Source organism: Aythya fuligula, chromosome 2, assembly GCF_009819795.1.
Source record: "Aythya fuligula isolate bAytFul2 chromosome 2, bAytFul2.pri, whole genome shotgun sequence".
Classification (NCBI taxonomy): domain Eukaryota; kingdom Metazoa; phylum Chordata; class Aves; order Anseriformes; family Anatidae; genus Aythya; species Aythya fuligula.
Genome location: NC_045560.1, coordinates 37,133,850 through 37,154,549, shown reverse-complemented (window position 1 = coordinate 37,154,549; position 20,700 = coordinate 37,133,850). Strand labels below are relative to the sequence as shown.

Genomic DNA, 20,700 nt, shown 5'->3' with positions numbered 1-20,700 from the left:
TTTGGCTGGGCAAGGATCATGAAGGTGACAGTTTGTGAACAGGAAAGAAAATTGATTTGGTGGCTCCTGTCTGGGGCTTGACATTTAGATTTTTTTGTTTGATTGATTTTATTTATTTTTTTTTTATCTGGAGGTAGCACTTCAGTGAATTTACTAATAAACTTGTCCCCTAAAGATGTGAATGTTTTACAAGCAAATTCTCTTAACAGACTTCTCTTGAAGTCTGGATGTTCAAATCATCTCTTTTCTTTAGTTTGCAGCTAGATATGTTATTAACATTACCTAAATTTGTTAGATAAGGAGGTGAGCAGTAAATATGAGGCATAAAGATGCTTGTTTATAGTTTATAGAATGATGGAACAGAAGATCATGTATTAGTCACTTAAAATTTTAGAAGCATTTTTTTCATATTACGCTGTAAAGAGCCGTAACATCCATCAAAGTTGTATTACTACAGTGTAACTAATGTGCAGCTTCATGTCCTGATACAAAAGTATATCTGTTTACTTTGCTTAATTGCACTGAGTTTAATTGTGTACTTGATGACAAACTACTGAGAAATAGAAAGCAACATAATTTAGTCTTGTGTAACTGCATGTCAAGATCCAAATTTTGTTCTTTCAAAGAAGTCCTTATAAAGACTCAAACTCTTCTTTCAGCTAAGTCCTGCAGGGGACTGTTCTGATGGGGCTTATTCTGTTTAAATTTTTTTTTTCAGTTGGCCCAAACTCTTTTTTAAATGCTATCAGAGTAGTTCCTGCAGGCAGGTGAGATGTGAGGAGCAGGATGGATTAGTATTAGTATGATCCCAGATTGTGTTCCCTTGATTAGTAACTTTTTTCATGTTTTCTTTAATATAACATGCATGCCATTATTGCTTTCACTGAAATCAGCAGGCTTCATGAAAAGAAACATGAGTTATGTTGTTTACTTTCAAGTAGGATTAGTTACTATGATTGCACTGATACTTAATACTAACATAACACATTTCTGTTTGTTTAACCCCAAATTTTCACTGCATGGAGCTCAGCATACACAAATGTGTGGTCTACATCTCATTAAGGTTTGGAAGCCTCTGAGTATTTGTTGTGCTTTCTTGTGGGTCAGCTGTACCGTGTAATAATCAACCTGCTGCTGGAAAACTAGCGTTACTGTAACAACATAGACTTTGTAGGATAGCAAAGACCCTCCAACATTGCTCCCCTCAAGCTGGGTTTCTTTCAGCTCATTCTCAACCACACAAGTATTAGAAGTGCTACTTGCGTGCAATGGCAATCGAACAGCTGAGCTGTTGAAAGGCTGTCGCTGAGAAAATATCAGTGGAATGAAGCTTCCTTTGTTTGGGTTGCAAACATGCCCATGTACAAAGGCCTGTGGTTTCACAGGCACTCCTTTTACACTGGCTGTATCTTTTGGCCGCTTCCTCTTCCTTCCTTCAACAATGTGAGCAACAATTTTCTCTTTAGAGCCGTCCTCACTGTCCTCTGGCAGCAGTTGCTGTGTAGAAGGTAGCTGAAGGAAGCAGCTCTAACTTTTTATGAGAGAGACCAACTCTCATAGCTTATGAAAAAGTACAAATGTTCGTTAGCTCAGGGAGTCTGAGAAACTTGTGCTGCTCTTGGAAGCTCAAGGATTTAATGTCTGAGAGGTGACAAAAACTGTTTAGGCAAGAGAAATTTGGAGGATAACTTGGACTTGATTGTGCTTATCTTCCAGTATTTCTCCATGCTTTTGTCTGTTTGATTGTTTTGTAACAATAAAAATAAAAGTAGATGTTGAAGAGTAATTTCAGCTGCTCAAAAGACATACCAGTCCTATCCCTCTCAATTTTTATAGATTATACTGTACAATAGATTTATATTATTATAGATTCCCTATTACACATTTAGCTTCTACATAGGTAGAAGCTGTCTCTCAAAGTCTTAAATTTTCCAAGTTTCCAGTTTCTCAATAGGAGGTTAGTTTATATTTCACTAATTGTTCAAATCGTCATCTGAAGTTGTCTTCTGTTTTACAAGGTTTTTTCTGCATCTCCCCTTGAATGTTCACATAATTTTCTAGCAGAGGAAATGTTTTTTTCATCCATTCATTCCACTGTGACAATTTCTGCCTGCTGCTTTTAAGTATTTCCATGGTCCTAGATAAAAAAGTGGATCAGTCTAAAAGGAAAAACTTCCAAAACTAATACAAGCCCTCAGGAAAATAGTTAAACTGAATCTAATCACAATGTGGACTATTGGTTATTCTTAGTGATTTGCATCTGGGAACTTCCTAATTCTGCAAAAGTGATTCCTAGAAGTATTCCAATATTCTAGATGTTAAACAAGTTTGTTGTTAGCTTTCTTAAATGTAGTCTAAAGATCTTATTTACATCTTTTACTTTTAAATAAACATGTTTTCAGAGTGTCAAATACTGAACAGTAGGTGTCTATTTTACATGCAAGTGGAAACAGTTTTGCTTTATTTGCTTATATTATATTGTTGTACAATTGCTGGCACATCTTGTACAATAATAAAGGGAAATATTGTCCGTGACAGCCTAAAAATACAGACTACAAACTGGCAGAATGGTGGAAGGCAATTCAATACTTAAAGTTAGTACTGTGGGCAAAGACAGAAATGTCAGTTCCATTGTATTCCTTTTCTGAATCTATTTCCAGCTAGTGATATCTAAATGCTGTAGTGCTTTTTCTAAGGATATCTGCAAATTGGAAGAATTCTGGTGTTGAGTAACAGGCAGGGATTGTCATGGCAAGCTAGCAATATTTCTTATGGAGGGAGAACAGAGGTGAAGTGGATAAAACATAGCTGCATACAGTTTTATGGGACTTTATGGATGAAGAGAGAGGTGTGTGACTGTTCCGTGCAGTCCAGTCAACTGTCCATTGCCTGTCTCTTCAAGAGAAGGGTTGAGATGGTAGCTTCTGCTCAAGTGTAGGGGTATTGAAACCAGGGAAGTAGCAACTGCATCACAGAAACATACGTCTGGGTATTGGGGGACATACGGATGTGGCCTGATAAAATTAAAGTTTTCAAAAATCTTTTGATAAATTGATGCATGTATTGAGTTCAATACATGTCTCTTGGAAAATGGATTTGCTAAAAGTAAGCACAGGTGGGCTTTGCAGTAGCTACTGTATGAGATAGATAAAATGTCCTTGTCAGTCTTGTAAGTGCAGCTTTGCAAAATGGGATTTAGTATTCAGGGAGGTAAGAAGAATTTGTAACACTTCCCTCTGCAGTTTGAAGAGCAGAAATACTCCTTTCAAGTTTGCCTGGATTTGTAAACTTTCTAGGCTGTACCGGTAAAGTTGTTGATGAAGGGAAGTTTTTGCTTAATCTGTCAGTCGAGTCCACCAACATGGAAGAGTATGTTGGGTTGTTTGAACGCTGCAAACTGCTGCACAAGGTGCATGAGAAGGTATAGAGAATCTGAGCAGTGCCCTGCTGGGCATATCAGCAGGTTGAGCTTCCCAGAGATAACACAGCCCAGTAATTTATATGCATGCACGCGTTCAAATCATCTTTAACAAAAGGCAATTGAGTAAAGGTGTAATGTATTTTCTAACATTTATTTGCAGTGATCTGCAGTAGAGCTTTACGTCAAAGTATAAAGGATGCGAACTTTGTCCCTGTGGGTATGGGTACGTTTAGGTTTCAGGGAGCTTTCTGTCTCATCTCTTTCAGATGCTCATCTGAAGGGGGAACTGAAGCATTTTCTCAAAATCATGCTGGAAGAAGTAAAAACAGCCTAGAGAGGGGACTAGCTGCAAGGTTGTTTGGAGAGGCTGTTTTATGAAATGTAAATCATTCTTGGCAGCATGTCATCTTGGAGAAATTTAAGGGGGAACATCTCTTGATGTTGATTTTAAATCCTATTTTATTTAATGTAGGAAGAGCTACATCTCTCCTGATTCCCATAGTATTCCTACGTTAATAGTGCATACAAACGTGGTTGGTTTTTTTTGATAGTACACCTGTTTTAATTATTTTAACTTTGCCTTTCAATCCAATGGGTTTGGAGCCCATGGGTTTTTTTGTTGTGAAGAAGCAAACTCGGTTGCTTTTTCTTAGATGAGTGCATCAAAGAGACATGTCTTTTGTCAGAAGTGAGCTTTGTTCTTCCATTGTCAGAGAATCTACAATTTTTTATGCATTTGAAAAGATAACTTGGTTTAGTGTTGAGTTATTACATTTCTTTGATGAATATAGGATGTCCTAGACTTATGTTTAGGCTTATTTTAGGTGAAAGATCACTTATGGGGCAGGGCCATTACTGTTTTGTGTTTTGTTCTTCTGAGGGGCCATGTCACTTTTAAACATCACTTAAAATTTCCTTAGATGCTTCTTTAACTACCTCTGGTTTTCTTTCCTACCAGAAACAAATCCACCTTTTGGGATTCTCTTCCTTTAGTCCTAGCTAGTTTGGTCAACTTACCACTGATAAAAGCTTTTATGTGGCATCTTTTTGTATTTATTCCTGCCCTCTTCTGATGGGCTTTTTAGACTGTTAACCTACCAAAAATATCGGTGAGCGACTTGGCTGAGCCCATAAACACATCATGGAGCCTCAGCACGTTCTCATGGAAATTAAGTAAGTGCCACTTCCTTGCAGTGGGATCGTGCTGGGTGTGGGGCTCCTCCTAGCTCAGGCTTGATCGCTTGGGTGGATCTGACTTGACCTCAGACCCTGAGAATGCATTTTCCAGAGGAAAATCAGAATGGTGATTAGTAACTCCCTTCATTCTTACTGTGTATCATACTTTGTGTTAAAACACTTCAAAGACGTTTGTATCCTAAAGTTAGAAGCAGAAAGCAATTAGACTTCGAAAGTCCTCCTTCCTTGGTTGTTGGCTGTAGGTGTGAAGTTAGGTGGAGCTTGGTGCATCATTTGGGCTCGTTGTTTTGTCTGATGTGCTAAAACCAAGAAGTGGCTAAAAATAACCTGGAAGACGGTCAGAAGAATTAAAGACTTCTGTCTGATATGTCATCCATTGATTATATTCTCATTTACTGATTATTCAGGTCGTCTTTTGGGAAAGATTACCAAAAATCCTAAGAAAATTCTGCTGACATTTATAGCCATCAAATTATTTTTCACTTGGGCTCTATGCAGAATTAGAGATAGTCTATTGCATTATGCTACATGACATGATGCACTACAGTAAGTCCTTTTGATGGTTGACAAAAGTAGATGTTTATGCTAAGATTAAGTCTCTTAAACTTTTGTTAGAATATATTTTTCTTGAGTGGAGTTAGACTTCTTCTCCGTTCCTTCAGACTTATTTTCCAAAAGCTTTAGAACTTGGAGAGACCTATAAAGCTTCTGAAATTTAGACAAGGAAGGAAAAAAGTCCTTGAAATTGTAACCAATAATTAGAGACCTCAGGCTCTGTCATGTACTTGGAGGAAGACCTAGGGTCAAAGTGGGAGTTTGGTTCCAAAATCACCTGCTTTGGTGTGTTCTTAAGTCAGAAGGGGAAGGATTGACCACAAAAAACAAACTTACAGAACTGACTTCATATCTTTGTGTTGCGTAGTACATGCAGTCATCAGTTTGTATGGACAGTTAAGTTCCTTGGTCGGGTTGTTCAGATAACTGGGAAGGATTTCGCTGTTGGTGCAGCTCAGGCAGACTTGGACCAAAATATCCCGTTTCTAAGCTGAGTATCCTTACCAGTATCCTGACCAGTAGCTTGTTTGATGCTTTGTGCCTTACAGATCTTTCACCCTTCTTTATTTATTTATTTATTTATTACTTGTATAGAAAAAATTAAAGTTGGTTCTGAAATAGTACTAATATGGCTAGCTTGAGAAATTAATAGTCTCTGACCAGATAGCATTAATGTTACTGTAGGGTATCATCCATTACTCTATGAATTATTTTTAAGAATATTTCCAAATTGTATTTGCAAACATTGAGTTTAAATTCTCATGCCTCTGTAAGATCATCTGTTTCCAAATACAGATGGCTAAATTTCCACACAAGGTATTAAGAAATGTGTAAGGCTTTGGGTACGTGTATATATATGTACACATAGAAATATAAATGCATATACACACATCATTTAAAAATTAAACGATTAAGCTTCTTGCAGTAAGTAGTTAAGCTGCTTCCTTCAGGAAAAGTCCCCTACCCTTCTTTCCTTTTATTATTACAAAAAAAATCCCAAACCAGATTTGTCTCTTACAGATGTTTGTGCAACCTCTGTTCCTGTGTAGGACAGCTCTTTCTTGGGCATGCTTTTAGGATTAGAGAGGTGTGGTTGTTACAGTCTAGCTCAGGCAGGGCGGTCCTGCAGTGGGCTAGGGGCCCTGGTGGAGTGGAGAAGATGCATTCCCAAACCCCCAGTAGAAGAGGAAGCGTTATTCTACCTACCTACTGTCCTACATCATCCCACACCTGGACAGTAGACTATCCAATGGCAAGGAAACTGGAGGGTGAGGGAATAGTTGTAGCCTCTCTCTTTTTTAAAGGAGAATTTCATCTACATTGGGAAAGTGTGAGATTTTTGTTGCTGAATGAAGGCGAGGAATCTGTCTTTCTATCCCAACAGTCTTTTATGTACCTTTAGAAATACAAAAGATTATAGAGGATTACCTGGTGTAAAAAGATGAGTACATTTTGATGGAAGGGTATTATAGATGGAGTGTTAAAAAGAATTTTCTCAAAGAGTGGACTTCAGCTGGAGTAAAGACTTATTTTTTGGGTGTTGTGCTGTAAGCCTAAAATAAGCATTTTCCAACAATTCTCTCCCTGTACATGAGAATATTTAACTCTTTATAATAAACACATTGTTAATTTCTGTTGTTTTCATATTTTTTGTTACAGGAGCTAGAGTTAATGCCAAAGACAGCAAATGGTTGACTCCTTTACACAGAGCTGTGGCATCTTGTAGTGAGGTATGCTTTTTTTTTGACTGCTTTGTATTAAGATAAGACATCTTAAAGTACCTTCTGTTCTTTGTTCAGCTTTTTACAGAGTAAAACTCCTCCAAATGGTTGGAATTGCAGAACACTTGAAACACTTTGTTTAACATATTGACAGTACATATATATTTATCATATGTCTGTGTAGGAAGAAAGGAGGAAAACAATAAACTTGCAGATTTCAGCTTTGCTCTTTACTTAAATGCCATCTCCCTAGCAGAGAAGATTCTGCATGCGATGTTCTTAACTCCGCTGTACCTTTTTTTTTTTTTATGGTAACCAGAATGGTTCAGCATAAGGGAACTAGAGATGAAATAGGATTTAATATGGAATCTGCAGCACAATGTGCCTTTTTTTTCATGTCTTAAGAAAGAAACAAACAAAACAAATCCCAACCCTAATGAGTAATGATAGTATTGAAAACCACTTTAAAACTTATAAATGAAATATTTATAAAGGTTTTGAAGTCTACCAGTAACACAGTTACGAGAATGTAGTGATTTAAGAGTGAATTTGTTATTGTTCCTCTGTTGTTGATGTTCTTATAAAAATTTAAATGTATGTAGAAGATCAAAACAGAGAAATGCTGTGCTTGTTATGTGGAAGAGTTTATGCAAAATTATCTCCTTTGAGATCTTGAGTCAGGCTGATGCTCACTTCAGTACGTCTCATAAGAAAAGGTGTTTTGGTTTGAGGGGTGTGTGCTCTTTAAAATTCTGTGCACGTGATTGTTTGAGAAGATGGAATTGAATAGTTTGGTTCTGGCAAGCACCGAGCTTCAAGTATTCGATCCACAAACTATCTAAACAGCCCTTGTTTCAGTTTTTGCTCTAGAATTCCCTGGGTAAATTATATTCTTTTGTCACTATCATTAATAGCTAAGTTATATGGAGATGGTGTTACTCAAAACCGTGTTTGAAAATCAAGGGAGCCTTATTCACAGATGCAGTTTGTTCTTTTTGAGTTTTTTTTAGGCTTCAGTCAGCTCCCAAAGGAGCTGAAGTACCCAATACTGCGTCCCTCAGAGGGACAACAAAACTCATGAAATCAGTGAAGCTTGTAGAGAGGAGGGCTGCAGTCAAACTGGACCTAAATGATAACTTCAAGAAATGTGACCTTTTTTTTTTTAATGTGGAATATTTTAAACAAAATACTAACCAAAGGTGCAAACAACGCAAGTAAACCAATCAGACCATTTAGCCTAATAGCAGGGGTATGCTCTTCTTGGAATTTTCTATTTATAAACATGGCACGTCATTGGAGACCGCACAAATGGAGAGGTGGTTGATACGCGTAGGCACTGGTTTGCAGCTGACAGTTGTACGTGGTTTTAAGGCATTAAATGAAAAAAGCTGTAATGACAAAAACCCTGATAGTGATTTCAGTAAAACATGCGGTCTTACCCTTGAAGCAAGGGCACTTGCAGTCAAATAAAGACGCTGAATGATGCAAAATAGCTGCTGTTATGGATTTTGCTGTCAGCTGCATGAGTTCAAGCAACTCCATGTCAAGACTGTCAGGCTCCAGACCTTAATATTTGCATACTCTAGTCTACATACTACAGCCTACTTCGCTGGGGGAATCTGAACAGATTCACTAGTTTTTGAAATATGTTAATATGTACCCATAGAGAAGTAGAAGATGGGATATTTTTATGCAACTTATATGTTTTAGTATGGTGCTTTCTTCTGCAGCAGAGTTAATAGCTATTCTGAAGTTTCTTTGTTCCAATTATGTTTTTTCTTAAGATTTGGTTCAAAAAAGCCAAAAGTTCAAAATATTGATTAGATTTTTCAATTATTAAATCTGCTTAAGTTTTTCTTAGAAAATAAAAATTGTTGCATTTATCACTTAAATTACAAGTGTGTGATGCAGTATTTTAACTTTCATATTTGTTCCTATTTTCTTTTTTATTAAAATAGAAGAAATTTCAGTTTCTTGACATAATTTATTGCACTTAATAGAATCCAGTATTATTTAGCATTCTGCTCATGGCTGAGGATAATACCTAGCTGTTGTACCACAGTGTGATTTGAAGTTTCTATTAACTACTTTTCATAATCTATTTTAAGTTCAAAGTGCCAGCCATTTATTTGTGTGCTCAGTGTTTGAGTTGGAAGTCACTTAAAGCAATTAGTGAATTGTGGGAACGTCATAAAGTTGATGCAAAATGCAGTATTCATTGTCATGTTAATGCCAATAAGTGATTTTTTTTCTATCTTTCAGTTTTGTGCACGTATTTTAATTGGACTTGTTTATCTTGCCTTATAAAATTTTCATAGCTTTTGCATTTAACAAAAGGAAATGAATACTGGCTTTGTGAGATGGAATATAGTGCAATATTTGGAAAAATTTTTTCAGGAGTTTTGCAACAGCAGATGCTGAAACTCTTTGTGATGTTGCTCTGTTTTATCTGTGGTTCTCTAAATGTACATGTCATAAGTTCATCTGTCTCTCTGACATTTCTAGATTTTGGCAGTTCAAAAGTTTTGCCTAGCGAATTGATGAAAGTGCATTGCAAGTTCGTAGAAACTTACTAATCCTTGGCAGTGGAGGAATTCCTGAGGAGATTTATTGAGCTTTGTAAATTAGTTGTGATGATGAAATAACTTGCCAGCTGGTCTGCAGAATCGGAAAAAAGACCTGGAAATGGTTGATGCAGTTGAACCCTGTAGGGAGTATATTCCTCATGTCCTTGAGAGGATTCACAAGGGTGGATTTATGATAAAGTACCAAACCACAAGAATATGCTTACAAAAGAACAAATTGCAGATGGTTTTATTCCATTAGACTTTATATATGGTGTATGCATACGCAAATATATATTTAGATTTAAAATGTAGCATTTAAAATCGTTACTAAGTGGCTTGTTTTTTATTTCCATGTTTTTAAATGTTTTCAGGATGCTGTTCAGGTGTTGTTAAAGCATTCAGCAGATGTCAATGCTCGTGATAAGAACTGGCAGACACCCCTACATATAGCAGCTGCAAACAAAGCTGTGAAATGTGCTGAGGCTTTGGTGCCTCTTCTAAGTAATGTAAATGTGTCTGATCGAGCAGGCAGAACTGCATTGCATCATGCAGCCTTCAGCGGACATGTTGAGGTATGAGTTATTTTTCTTAGCTTGTTTCCTATGTATTGTTCTGTCCAACACATTCTAATTTTTATCTTCTCAAGTAAAAGTTGTGTTTCTCCCTATCCCTTCAAAAAACACAGGCCAAACCCCTATTTCATATTTCAGTTCGTCTTTTGCATGGATCTGTGTACAGATTGGTTGTGTTACACCATTTAGTTAGAATATTATTATACCACACCTCTTTAAAGGCATAAGCAAGTTTACTTGAGTTAACTGGAGTCTAAAGTAGTAGATAAATTTAGAATGGGAAAAAAAAAGATAATTTTCTGTTCAGTAGGTAGTGAATATATGGAATCTGTTGCCACTGAAAGGGGAGAAAGTACATGCAACAAGCTCCAACTTACTAGTTTTCAAAGCCTGAAAAGTGATTCTTGAGAAATTTTTACAGTAATTGTGGTAGGTAATTGGAGAGAAGTTGGCAGTAGGCTTGCTTTTGGTGATTGCCTTTAGTACATCCTTTGGCCTGAAGATCTCAAAGATTCCACAGGTTTGTCATATTTAATTCATAAATCTTTTTTGTTGGTGTCGAATTTTCTGTTCCTTACAGTCACTTTGTTATTGCTGCCAAGGTGGATGACCAATTTTTTAAGAATGTGGAATATTCAAAACCACACATATTGAAATTCTTTGAAACACACACATTTTTGTCTTCTCCTATGATTTTCTTTGCCTAAGTTTTAAGTAGACTTTTCCACTGTGAATAAAGGATTTCTTTTCTTTCTGTTTTTCCCAGATGGTCAGCTTGCTGTTGTCTAGAGGAGCCAATATTAATGCATTTGACAAGAAAGACAGAAGAGCTATACACTGGGCAGCATATATGGGTATGTACATATTTGCAGTTGATTACTATGGTGATAGCTAAAATAAAAATAACCTTATGTTTAGTGGATTTGTATATTTCTGGGAAAAATACTTAGATGATAAGCGTTAAAGTTATCTGTGAATTTGCCAGAAAACCATTAATAGTACACTTCTAATGGCCATGCAAATATGTTTTTGTGGTTGGAAAATGAATTTGTTTGAAAAGGAAAAATCAATTTTTATCTAAAAATAGGAAACTATGTTCCTTACTCAGCAGGAGTCTAATCATAGGTGATGCTTTGCAGCAGTGCTGAACTAAAAGCAAACAATTACTACAAGAGGCACCTCAAACAGAGTGTGGTTATGCCAGCTTGCTTCAAAGTAATTCACACGCAGCTGCTGATTGTATTTGTCATTGCAGAATGTATTGTGCCTGTTCAGAAGCCAAAAAACACTTCAAAACACATGTTCATTTTATGCCTCTAACTTTCAGAAAGTCTAAAGTTCTTCTTTGATGTGTGCAATGTGCCATACATGAACAGTGAACAGCCAAGCTTCAGTACCAGTTTCAAGAAGACAACAGTTGATGATTCCATCGTCTTACTTGTTATTCAGTATTTTAGCTTATTGTTTCATAACCTTATCCAGCCAAGGGAAAAAAGTAAAAGCAGTAGCATCAGTCTTGTGTGAATCTACATGGGAATTTGAAGATGAAATATGGAACTAAAATGTGATCATATGTGATTTGTTGTTCCTTTTATGTTCTGATGATTTGCATTTTTCTTTGTATTTAATATAATGAAATGTTAGATTTCCCTAGAAAATACGTATTTATATGCACATGTTACCATCTTATGAAACTTAAAGAGAAGAACATTCAGGAGAACACGGTCCTATTCTTTGCAGCATTATTTTTTTTTCAGAGGTGATTTAATGTGAACATTGTGGGGTTTTTTGTTTGTTTGTTTTTCAGTTAGTCTAAGATAAAAATAGCACTTGAAACTAACATCTCAGTGAAAACCTTGAACTGTGGTTTACAAAGGAGTGTCTTCTATTTAAATTAATGTACAAGGAGATTAATTCCTCTACTACCCCTTCTCTGAGTAAAATGAACAATTTTTATTCTATCTGATATCAAACAAACAAAAAATATGGCATAAACTGGGAGATTATGTAGACATCTGTAAGGCTAGGGTAATTCTGCCTTGGCAGTCTGATCTTAGGCAAAATGTCCCTGAATATGCAGTTTGATATTCATGTTCATCATTAGAAATTAGACACTCATAAATACGCATAATGCTTTGTAATGTGTACGGGAGGGGAGAGGAGCAGTTGTTAACAATAGATTTGAAGTTGCTAATTAAACACATTTCTCATCTGTTATTCAAAAAGTAGTGACATCGAGTATCTTACACCTGCTTTCCCAGTCTCACCATGAAAAAGGAAATGGAAGCAATAACTTAAACATGGAAATAAAGTTTTAAAATCAGCTACTGAGCAAAGCAAAAGAGCAGCATGTATGTGTGTGTTAACTTACCCTATTTAAATACCGTTTGATGAAAAACCTTACGCTGAGCTTCGGGGGATTGACAATGAATTGTTCATTGTATGAAATATGCTTTGGTCCAAGGACTAAAAATTCTAGTCTTTACAAATGAAAAAAGAAGCATTCACATACAGATTTAGGCTTCACATAAAAGTGATCATCTCACAAATGCCTGGATTTATTCAAAAGCAGAATTATTAACTATTGTCTTTGCAGATTTCTGTAGTTTTGGGCCAATTTCAAATTAGTCCTATGTCCCTGCCAGTATAGGTCTGAAATAATCTGATAGGAATGAAAAATAAGGCTGCGAAATGCTGAAAAGAACAATAGGACGGTGCTGAGATGTCTTCAGAAGAAAAGATTTGAAGATGCTAGTAAATTTTGAAGAGACTGTGACAGCATTAATACTCTGAAGTTATTTTTTGAATGCCCCTGGAATTGTACTTCAAGTACTGATACCAGTTAAACAGAGAAGTTGGAGAACAGCCTTCATTATTGATCCAAAATTCTTTGGAATATTTTGTATTAGTATTTCATAATTATTTAGAGAAATTTCTTTGACAGGCTGTTCAATCACTTTAAGGTGACTGTTTGCAAAATTTTTGTTGAATGCAAGTAAATGCATGAGATGGCAGGGATTTGACAAACATCAGATAGACATTTTCTGGCTTGTGCTCACCAGGATGGAAAAAAAAATCCTCTATTTTTCAGATGAGCTACATTTATTCCATTTTTAATGAGTGCTATTTCATAGGCTATTAGTAGGAAATTCTCTTAATGAACAGAGTGGGAAAAATGTCATTTATCTGATGTCTGTCATCCTAGAAATACTTGCACACAATAGAGTAGGAAAAAAGAACTCCTAGAGGAGTTCAAACAAGCAAAAGAAATCCTGATATCTCTCCCTCACAATTTCCAGCCATTTTACATTGCTCCAGTTGTTAGAAGAAAGCCTTAAAGCTTTTCCACTGGATAAAATAGACCGTAGAGTAAAAAAGAAATTAGGCTCTTCGTCATTCTCCTATAAATAACTGTGTAGGGTTACATCCATTGTTTCCCTTCCTTCCTGCTTTTCACATGGCTCCTTTGCTGTCCAGCTGTAATGCTGCAACCAAAATGGACTTGGGATCGTGAGTGTTAGCGCTGCCTTGTCAGCGTGTGGGAATGGCTCCTGAGCGCTTCCTACTTGAAGTGTCTCGCTCTCCTGTGTGTCTTCCACTGATCGCTGTTTGCGTTTAAATGCAGGTCAGGGATTTTTGTTTTGTTTTTTTTCCCTTCACTTTAAAGTTCTGTGCCACTGCTCTGTTCAGTATTTCTCTTTCTTTCACCACTTTCAATATCTCGTGTACTGCTGTCTGTCATGCAGGGCTTGTTTCCATTCTTGTCTCCACTATGTTTGGGTAATACGATGAGTATCATGTTTAACTTTCTCTTTCTCGGTCTTTTCTACTGAAGTAATGCAGAAATCATAGAATGAAATGCTGCAGCACCTCCCATTGCCCTGGTTAGCTCAGTGTGCTTCTGATCTATAGAGCTAGGTGAGGGTCTTTGTGTATTTTGGGGCCATGCAGTACTGTGGTGACTGAAAGTTTATTAAAACATCTTGGTATTCCTTCGGGTAAATATTTCCTTTCCAAACTTCTGCACATCACTTTAATCGTTGAAAAAACAGCCCCCCTTTGTTTATGAAGCACTTAAACTGAGGGCTGGATTTGATGCATGGTACTTAAATGTCTGACTGGATAACCATGAGTATTCAGTGTTCCTCTCCTTCCCCTCTCCCCCACATTTTTTTTAAAGCTGAGATAAGGGTTTCACTTGAAAGGTAAAACAAAAAATCCTACTTCTTTATGATTCAGGTAAAGCACTAAATCTATCAGCCTATTTGCATTGAGTGTCCTCTCTTCTATTCTGCAGACTTTGTCATGATTGTCTACGTGGCATACGTTTTTGTGTTTTCAATGATAGATTTGTTTGGCAATTCAATTAACTGAGTGAGAAGGACAGATTTTTGGCTACCTCCTTTTCATAGCTTCTCTCTTGGAGCACAGCGGCACAGTGGCAAGAAAACTGAAACTGGAGCCAGGAGACGTGGTCAAGGAAAGAGCTCGACTGTGCCTTGCAAAAGTGTGATTACCGGGGGGCATTATGTTGAAATACCCTCCTCTGGAGATGAATAATGTATGTGGCTTTTATAGTTCATGAAAAAATTAGAGAACAACTCCTTACTTTCCAGATTAGGTCCAAATGAATAAAGTTTAGTTCGTATTACAATAATTGTACAATTATTCCATTTGTAAATCTGTTCTGAGGAATATAAAATACAGCTGCTTTTTTTTTTTGTTTTGTCTTTATTCTTTTAGGACATATTGAAGTTGTGAAATTACTCGTGGCCCATGGAGCTGAAGTAACGTGCAAAGACAAGAAATCATATACACCCTTACATGCTGCAGCATCTAGTGGGATGATCACTGTTGTCAAATACCTTCTCGACCTTGGAGTTGATGTAAGGAAGAATAAAAGTGATACTTTTGTTGTTGTTTGAAATGCTCTTATTAGTATTGTAGTCCACTGTGTGTGTTTATGAAATGGTGAAAATAGTGAAAGTATTTTTGACAATCTTCACGTGCTTTGTTTTTTTTATAGTTGTGCTTTTTTTGTTACAAAATTTCATTTCTCCAGGTAGCTTTAGAGCTTTGCAGTTTTTGCAGAATTGTTTGAAAAGAAATTTGTGTTTAATACTATTTTTGTTCACTTGGTATTTCTGACTCTTAGACTGGAACTCAGGAAATAGGAATTCCGTTCCCAGCCTTGCCACACATATCCCTTTTGAACTGCAGGAAATTGAACTCTTTTGCCTCAGTTCTTTGTAAAATATAGATGTTACTGAATTTCTTACACCACATATACTTTGAGAAATGTTATGGATTGTCAGAAACTTTAATACTAGATTGAGGAAGGCCATATTAATGTAGAAATGCAAAATAAATTAAGAGGCAGTACAGTACCTGCATATAGGAAGTATGTTAACAGAAAACTGTGAAACCATGTAAGAAAGGTACATTTTGCATCATATTTTACCTTTGCAAGATTGCAGAATGCTGCCCAAGTTTTATCTTGAGAAGTAGATCAGAATTCAGTATCCCATCGTGCACAACAAATTTGATTTCTCCCCCTTCCCTTCCCTGACTTACAAAAAGTAGGTACTTCAGTCTTGTTTGGTTTAGAGATCAGATCGGATGTTTTCTGTTTTGGATACTTCAACAGTAGCATTTATATTATAGTTCATTAGCGAAGCATGTGTGTTTGCATTTTAGAAGTAGTTCATAACCAAAGTTCCTGTTATCCTCAGGTTCTGAATATCATTAAGAAGTTAGCCTGCGTGCGTGTGTGTGTGTCTGCATCTAGGAGTTCTAGATTTAAATGCCTAAAACTTATTTTGGGGAGATTCTCCGTCCTTTTGACACCTGTTTTTAACAGAAACCTGCACGTGCTGTTGAGAAATGATAGAGATTCCTTAGGTGCTTAAGCTGCTAGTCTGTAATGTCTGTACAAATTGTCACTGCTGACGTGCTTTGTGTGTATCCAGTTGCATACTGCATACAGGAAACTGGCATAGACACAATTGGAGGAGGTTGGCTCTGTTGAGAAACAGTTATACCCTTCCCCTTCTCAGACGAAGCAGTACGTCCAGACCTTGCTCTTAATTTCTGGCTTTGAAGAATTCAAAAACAGAATGAAGTTGTCTCATGACACCAAATTTTCTTTGTGGTAATTAAACACTGCAGTCAGACAGGTTTTTGCTTATTAACTGTTTTTTTGTTGTTGTTGTTGACAGATGAATGAACCAAATGCCTATGGAAATACTCCACTCCATGTGGCTTGCTACAACGGACAAGATGTTGTAGTGAATGAACTCATAGACTGCGGTGCTAATGTGAATCAAATGAATGAGAAAGGTTTTACACCTTTGCACTTTGCTGCTGCGTCGACACATGGAGCATTGTGTCTAGAACTTTTGGTCTGCAACGGAGCAGATGTAAATATGAAGGTAGGTGAATCCAAAGTCATCCATTTGCTCTTATAGATGCAGTATAGCTTTATCAAAGGTGACTTCTCAAAGCTGTTGGGGCAATGTGTAGAAGCTCTTACTAATTGTTTGAGTCCTTCTGTGAAAAGTATTATAGAAAAAATAAGATTGCTTCAAAGAAGTTGGTCTAAATCTTAAATCTATGGGATGTAGTAAGAAGCCCAGAAGGAAAAGATGACAATAGTATCTGGTCAAACTTTATTATGTTTAAATATCAGAAGTCCCTGTAATCTTGTTTTCCCGAGTCTGTCTATATGAGTAAGAGCAAATCGTAATGCAGAAGAGCATAATTTTCTTATAAACAAAAAGCATAAAAGAAATCAAAGATTTTTCAAAGAAACGTGTCTGAACAGGCCAGTGGCTGGAGCAGTTGTATGAAGGGTAAAATAGACCCTTGAGAGAGATGAGATCTCCTTTCTTTCGTGTGAAGCTAATTTTGGCTTTAGTAATAAAAGCTTAATTGTGTTCAGAAGTATTCAGTATCAGGCTGGGGGAAGTGGGAAATAAGTATGTGAAAGGAAGAGTCCAAAAGTACAGTGTATCTAATTGCCTGTACCACTGCTCACCTGTGGTAGGAAGAGAAGTATCTATACTCGTTTCTTTTTTTTGTGTGTGTTAATAGTTATATCAATTTCAGTACTATTTGAGTCAGAGGTGAATAGTGGAACAGTTTTAAAATTGTTTAAAATCTTTTTTTTGTGCGTGGTTAACTTTCCTGTTAGAACTTCACACTAATTTTCTGCAAATTCTAAAATACGATTATTTGTCTACTGTTTCTACAAAATACATAGCCCACTGAAAATTTGGGAGTAATTTAAAAATCGTTTATTATATTTGCAAAAATCTTAGATGTATGTTAGAGCTCACCTTTACATTTATTTAAATGTGGAGCTCCTTTAATGAAAATGTGCTTAAAATTAGTTGTGGAAAAATGCATCACTGAAGTGCCTTTGAGATGTAAAGAGGTACGCTATAGGGTTTACAGCCAATTAGTCATAAAATCTGCAGGTCACAGTTCATTTATTCTTGTTGCCAGCTTTCTGCTCTACTGATGTCCCAGACTGGATATGACTGAGGGTTTAGCGTTACAGAGCTGTCTTCTGTCCTCCATCCTTGAAACCAGATTTCTCAATAATGTATGTTCTGTCATGAAAAGAATCCCAAAATGTTAAATATAATAATGATTATGTACATATGTTGCATCCACAAATAGGAAGAAAACAAAAGAAGGATCAATATTGCTAAGTAAAGAATTACTGTTTCCCTATACACTGGTTTGCAAGGGCTCATGGCTTTGTACATCTGATGTAGAAGAAAAAAATGGGGAGGAGTTCGTTTCAGAAAAATGTGCTGTAAGCAAAGTTTTTTTTTTTTTTTTTTTTGGCTATTCATTTTCAAATACACCTTAATGATAGGTTAGGAATGAAAATGAAAAATCTCCAACATTCGGTTAGGATAATTAAACACTGCTAAAGATTATAGTAATCTTTATGCTTGAACTTTAAATATGAATCTTTGTTATGGTATACGCTGTAGGTATTGCCTACATTCAGTCAGTTGTAATACTAAATAACCTCAGGAACTGTGCAAAGAACAGCTAGTATCTTCGAATTGACTGGCAACGCTCCTAATTCTTTGAAGCTTGCAATGTGGGTGAATAGTTGTTTGGAAGTAACAAAAGATGTATTGGCATCAGAGAGATGTATTGTTGCCTTCCTTCCCACTCAGTTTCAAGTTATTGGATCCAAAGCATAGATTTGATAGTTCCTCTAATCAATAATAAATGGATGATCATAAGTTTTCACTCGGGTGAACCCAGGCTTTCTTTTAAAAGCATACTCTGATACAAGAGAATATATGTATTTTTTAAACCTGATGGCTAGAAACTGTGGCCTGAAGTGTATCAGAGAGCTGAGAACTTCAGTTGAAGTCTCCTAGGAGCTTGATATAGATTTGGCTTCTGAAGTTTTGTGTTTCAGAAGAAAAAGCCTTTATACTGGAAAGGGTTAGGCGCTATCACGGAATCATTCAGGTTGGAAAAGACCTCTAAGATCACCTAGTCCAACCTTAAACCTAGTACTGAAGTCTACCACTAACCCACCACTAAGTTCTAAATTTAAAGGTTTCTTGAAGACCTCCAGGAATGGTGACTCAACCACTTCCCTGGGCAGCCTGTTCCAATGCTGCACAACTCTTTCTGAAAAGAAATTTCTCCTAATATCCAACCTAAACCTCCCCTCATGCAACTTGAGGCCATTTGCCTTCATCTTAATACTCGGTGCTTGGAAGAAGTGTCCAATCCCTCGCCAGCTTTAGATATATGTGGCTGTATTTACAACATGTTGATTTACTAAGTAACAAAACTACGAAGTGCAAAATAAAACAAGTAGGGTTGTGTGGAGGTTTCAAGTGGTTATAGCTGAAAAATATAATTTGTCCCATGTTTGTGCACCACCATGTGTCTCCACTGTAATTCTGTTAATAACATTTCTGTGGATTTCTATCTATGTGACTGATTTTGGTCTGTGAATCTAGGCCTGAAGGTGGAACAGCCTTGCTTTGTATATGAATACTTACGAATTGCAAAGCTGAGAAGTGCAAGTACTGAGGCAAAAGAAAATAATTCCCAAGTCAACATCTGCTTCCCTGGAAAGGCCTGTAAAGATAAATCTTGGAGTTAATCAAAAGAATAATCCCTAAAAAAATAGTAGAGGAAAACTAAATCAGAATTCATTCTGTGGCTAATAATCATTTGTACAGTTAAAACAGGATGCTCTTAGAGGATTTTACTAAGTATTTATTGAAAGCAAACTTGTTCAGTTTCCAGATACTGTGGATGATGTTCAAAGTATTTCATACATTAGTTCATATAATTGCTTTTTATCACCTCTGTAGAGGGAGGGCATCATTTCATAATTGTTATTGTGCTTTGTCAGTACCCGTATGCTCGTGTAGAAGACCTGTTAGGTACCGCTCATTGTTGCAGCACTCTTTCCTCACCGTTTGGGATTTCCATGCAAGGAAGAACACATTGAAATGGGCTGGTATTCATTATTTTATGGACCCCTGGGTGCTTGAAAATTCAATGTCCTAAATAGAAGTATTTTATTTCCATTTCTGATACTAGAATGTAGGAATTGTTGCTAGAGGGAGATTTCATTTTGAGACCTCAGTAAAGCTCGGTAGCCAAAGTGTAGTTAATATCTGAGTACTCACTTCACAGAATACCTTGTGCTGTGTGTTCACTGTTTCAGTCTAATAGAAATTACTGTTCTTAGCATTTTTTTATGATCTTAAGTATTTTGTGCATATGTTTTCTCTAGTGATAGAGCGACTTCTTTCCTGTTACCCACACATAACTGAGTTTCAGTGAATAGAATTAAAAGTAATCATTAGCCCGTACCTATTTAGTCATGTAATATCCAATCTTGTAAGATCAGGCAGCTATATTTAACTTAATATTTAAATGTAAGACCTTGAGGGCAGGAAAAAAAGGAGACTGAAGCAAAAGTTTTGAAGAGAACCTCCTTGCTTATGAAGCCCAACCTCCTGGCATATAAGGAAATGGTTAGAAAGATTTTACCCAATACAATGAGCCTTACTATCTCATTAACTAAGAAATTTGATTCCTTGTTCTGATCCTGTATATCCTTCCCCAGTGGCAATGTCCAAGAAGGGAATTCTAAATACCATCTTATACCTAGAAGTTCATATTCAACACGGAAATCATCACCTTAATTTAATTTTATACCTTTTCTATGTTTATATGTTGATAGACAATTGCATATTGTACTATTTCTGAGTTGCAAAGAAAGAAAGACTATTGGACTGGAGAGAGACACTGTGGATAATGAAATCCATCATCTTACAAATCTGAGTTACATTTTAAAGTAAATTGGAGCAGAGTGAATCTAAAAATACATTATTGATTATACGGTGTTTTTTCCTTTGAACTGGAAAATTATTTTGTTGCTTATTTTGCTGTTCTTATGTTGTCTTTTGACAACTTGCTCGATCACCACACTACTTAGTTTCTGATACTGTCATATTAGATTATATTTAATGTCCCTGTGAGGTACTTTGTTAGTGAGACTTGGAGCTGTTTGTTTTTTGTTTTTTTTTTTTCTGTTCCATCTTCTTATTAGCCTTCCTTTGAGAAACAGTTTTAGCACCTTCTGTAAAAATTACAGTATTAGC

At 36.4% G+C, this 20,700-nt stretch overlaps 1 protein-coding gene across 2 annotated transcripts in view; it reads left to right on the top strand.

Annotated features, from left to right (window-relative positions):
* ANKRD28 (ankyrin repeat domain 28) overlaps positions 1-20,700 on the top strand; it is a 114,496-nt gene that overhangs the window by 63,878 nt on the left and 29,918 nt on the right. For both annotated transcript variants that reach the window (XM_032181482.1, XM_032181481.1), the window contains exons 4-8: positions 6,833-6,903; positions 9,833-10,033; positions 10,800-10,887; positions 14,777-14,919; positions 16,252-16,464. In XM_032181482.1, the coding sequence (XP_032037373.1) occupies positions 6,833-6,903; positions 9,833-10,033; positions 10,800-10,887; positions 14,777-14,919; positions 16,252-16,464 (716 nt within the window). The remainder of the gene's footprint in view (positions 1-6,832; positions 6,904-9,832; positions 10,034-10,799; positions 10,888-14,776; positions 14,920-16,251; positions 16,465-20,700) is intronic.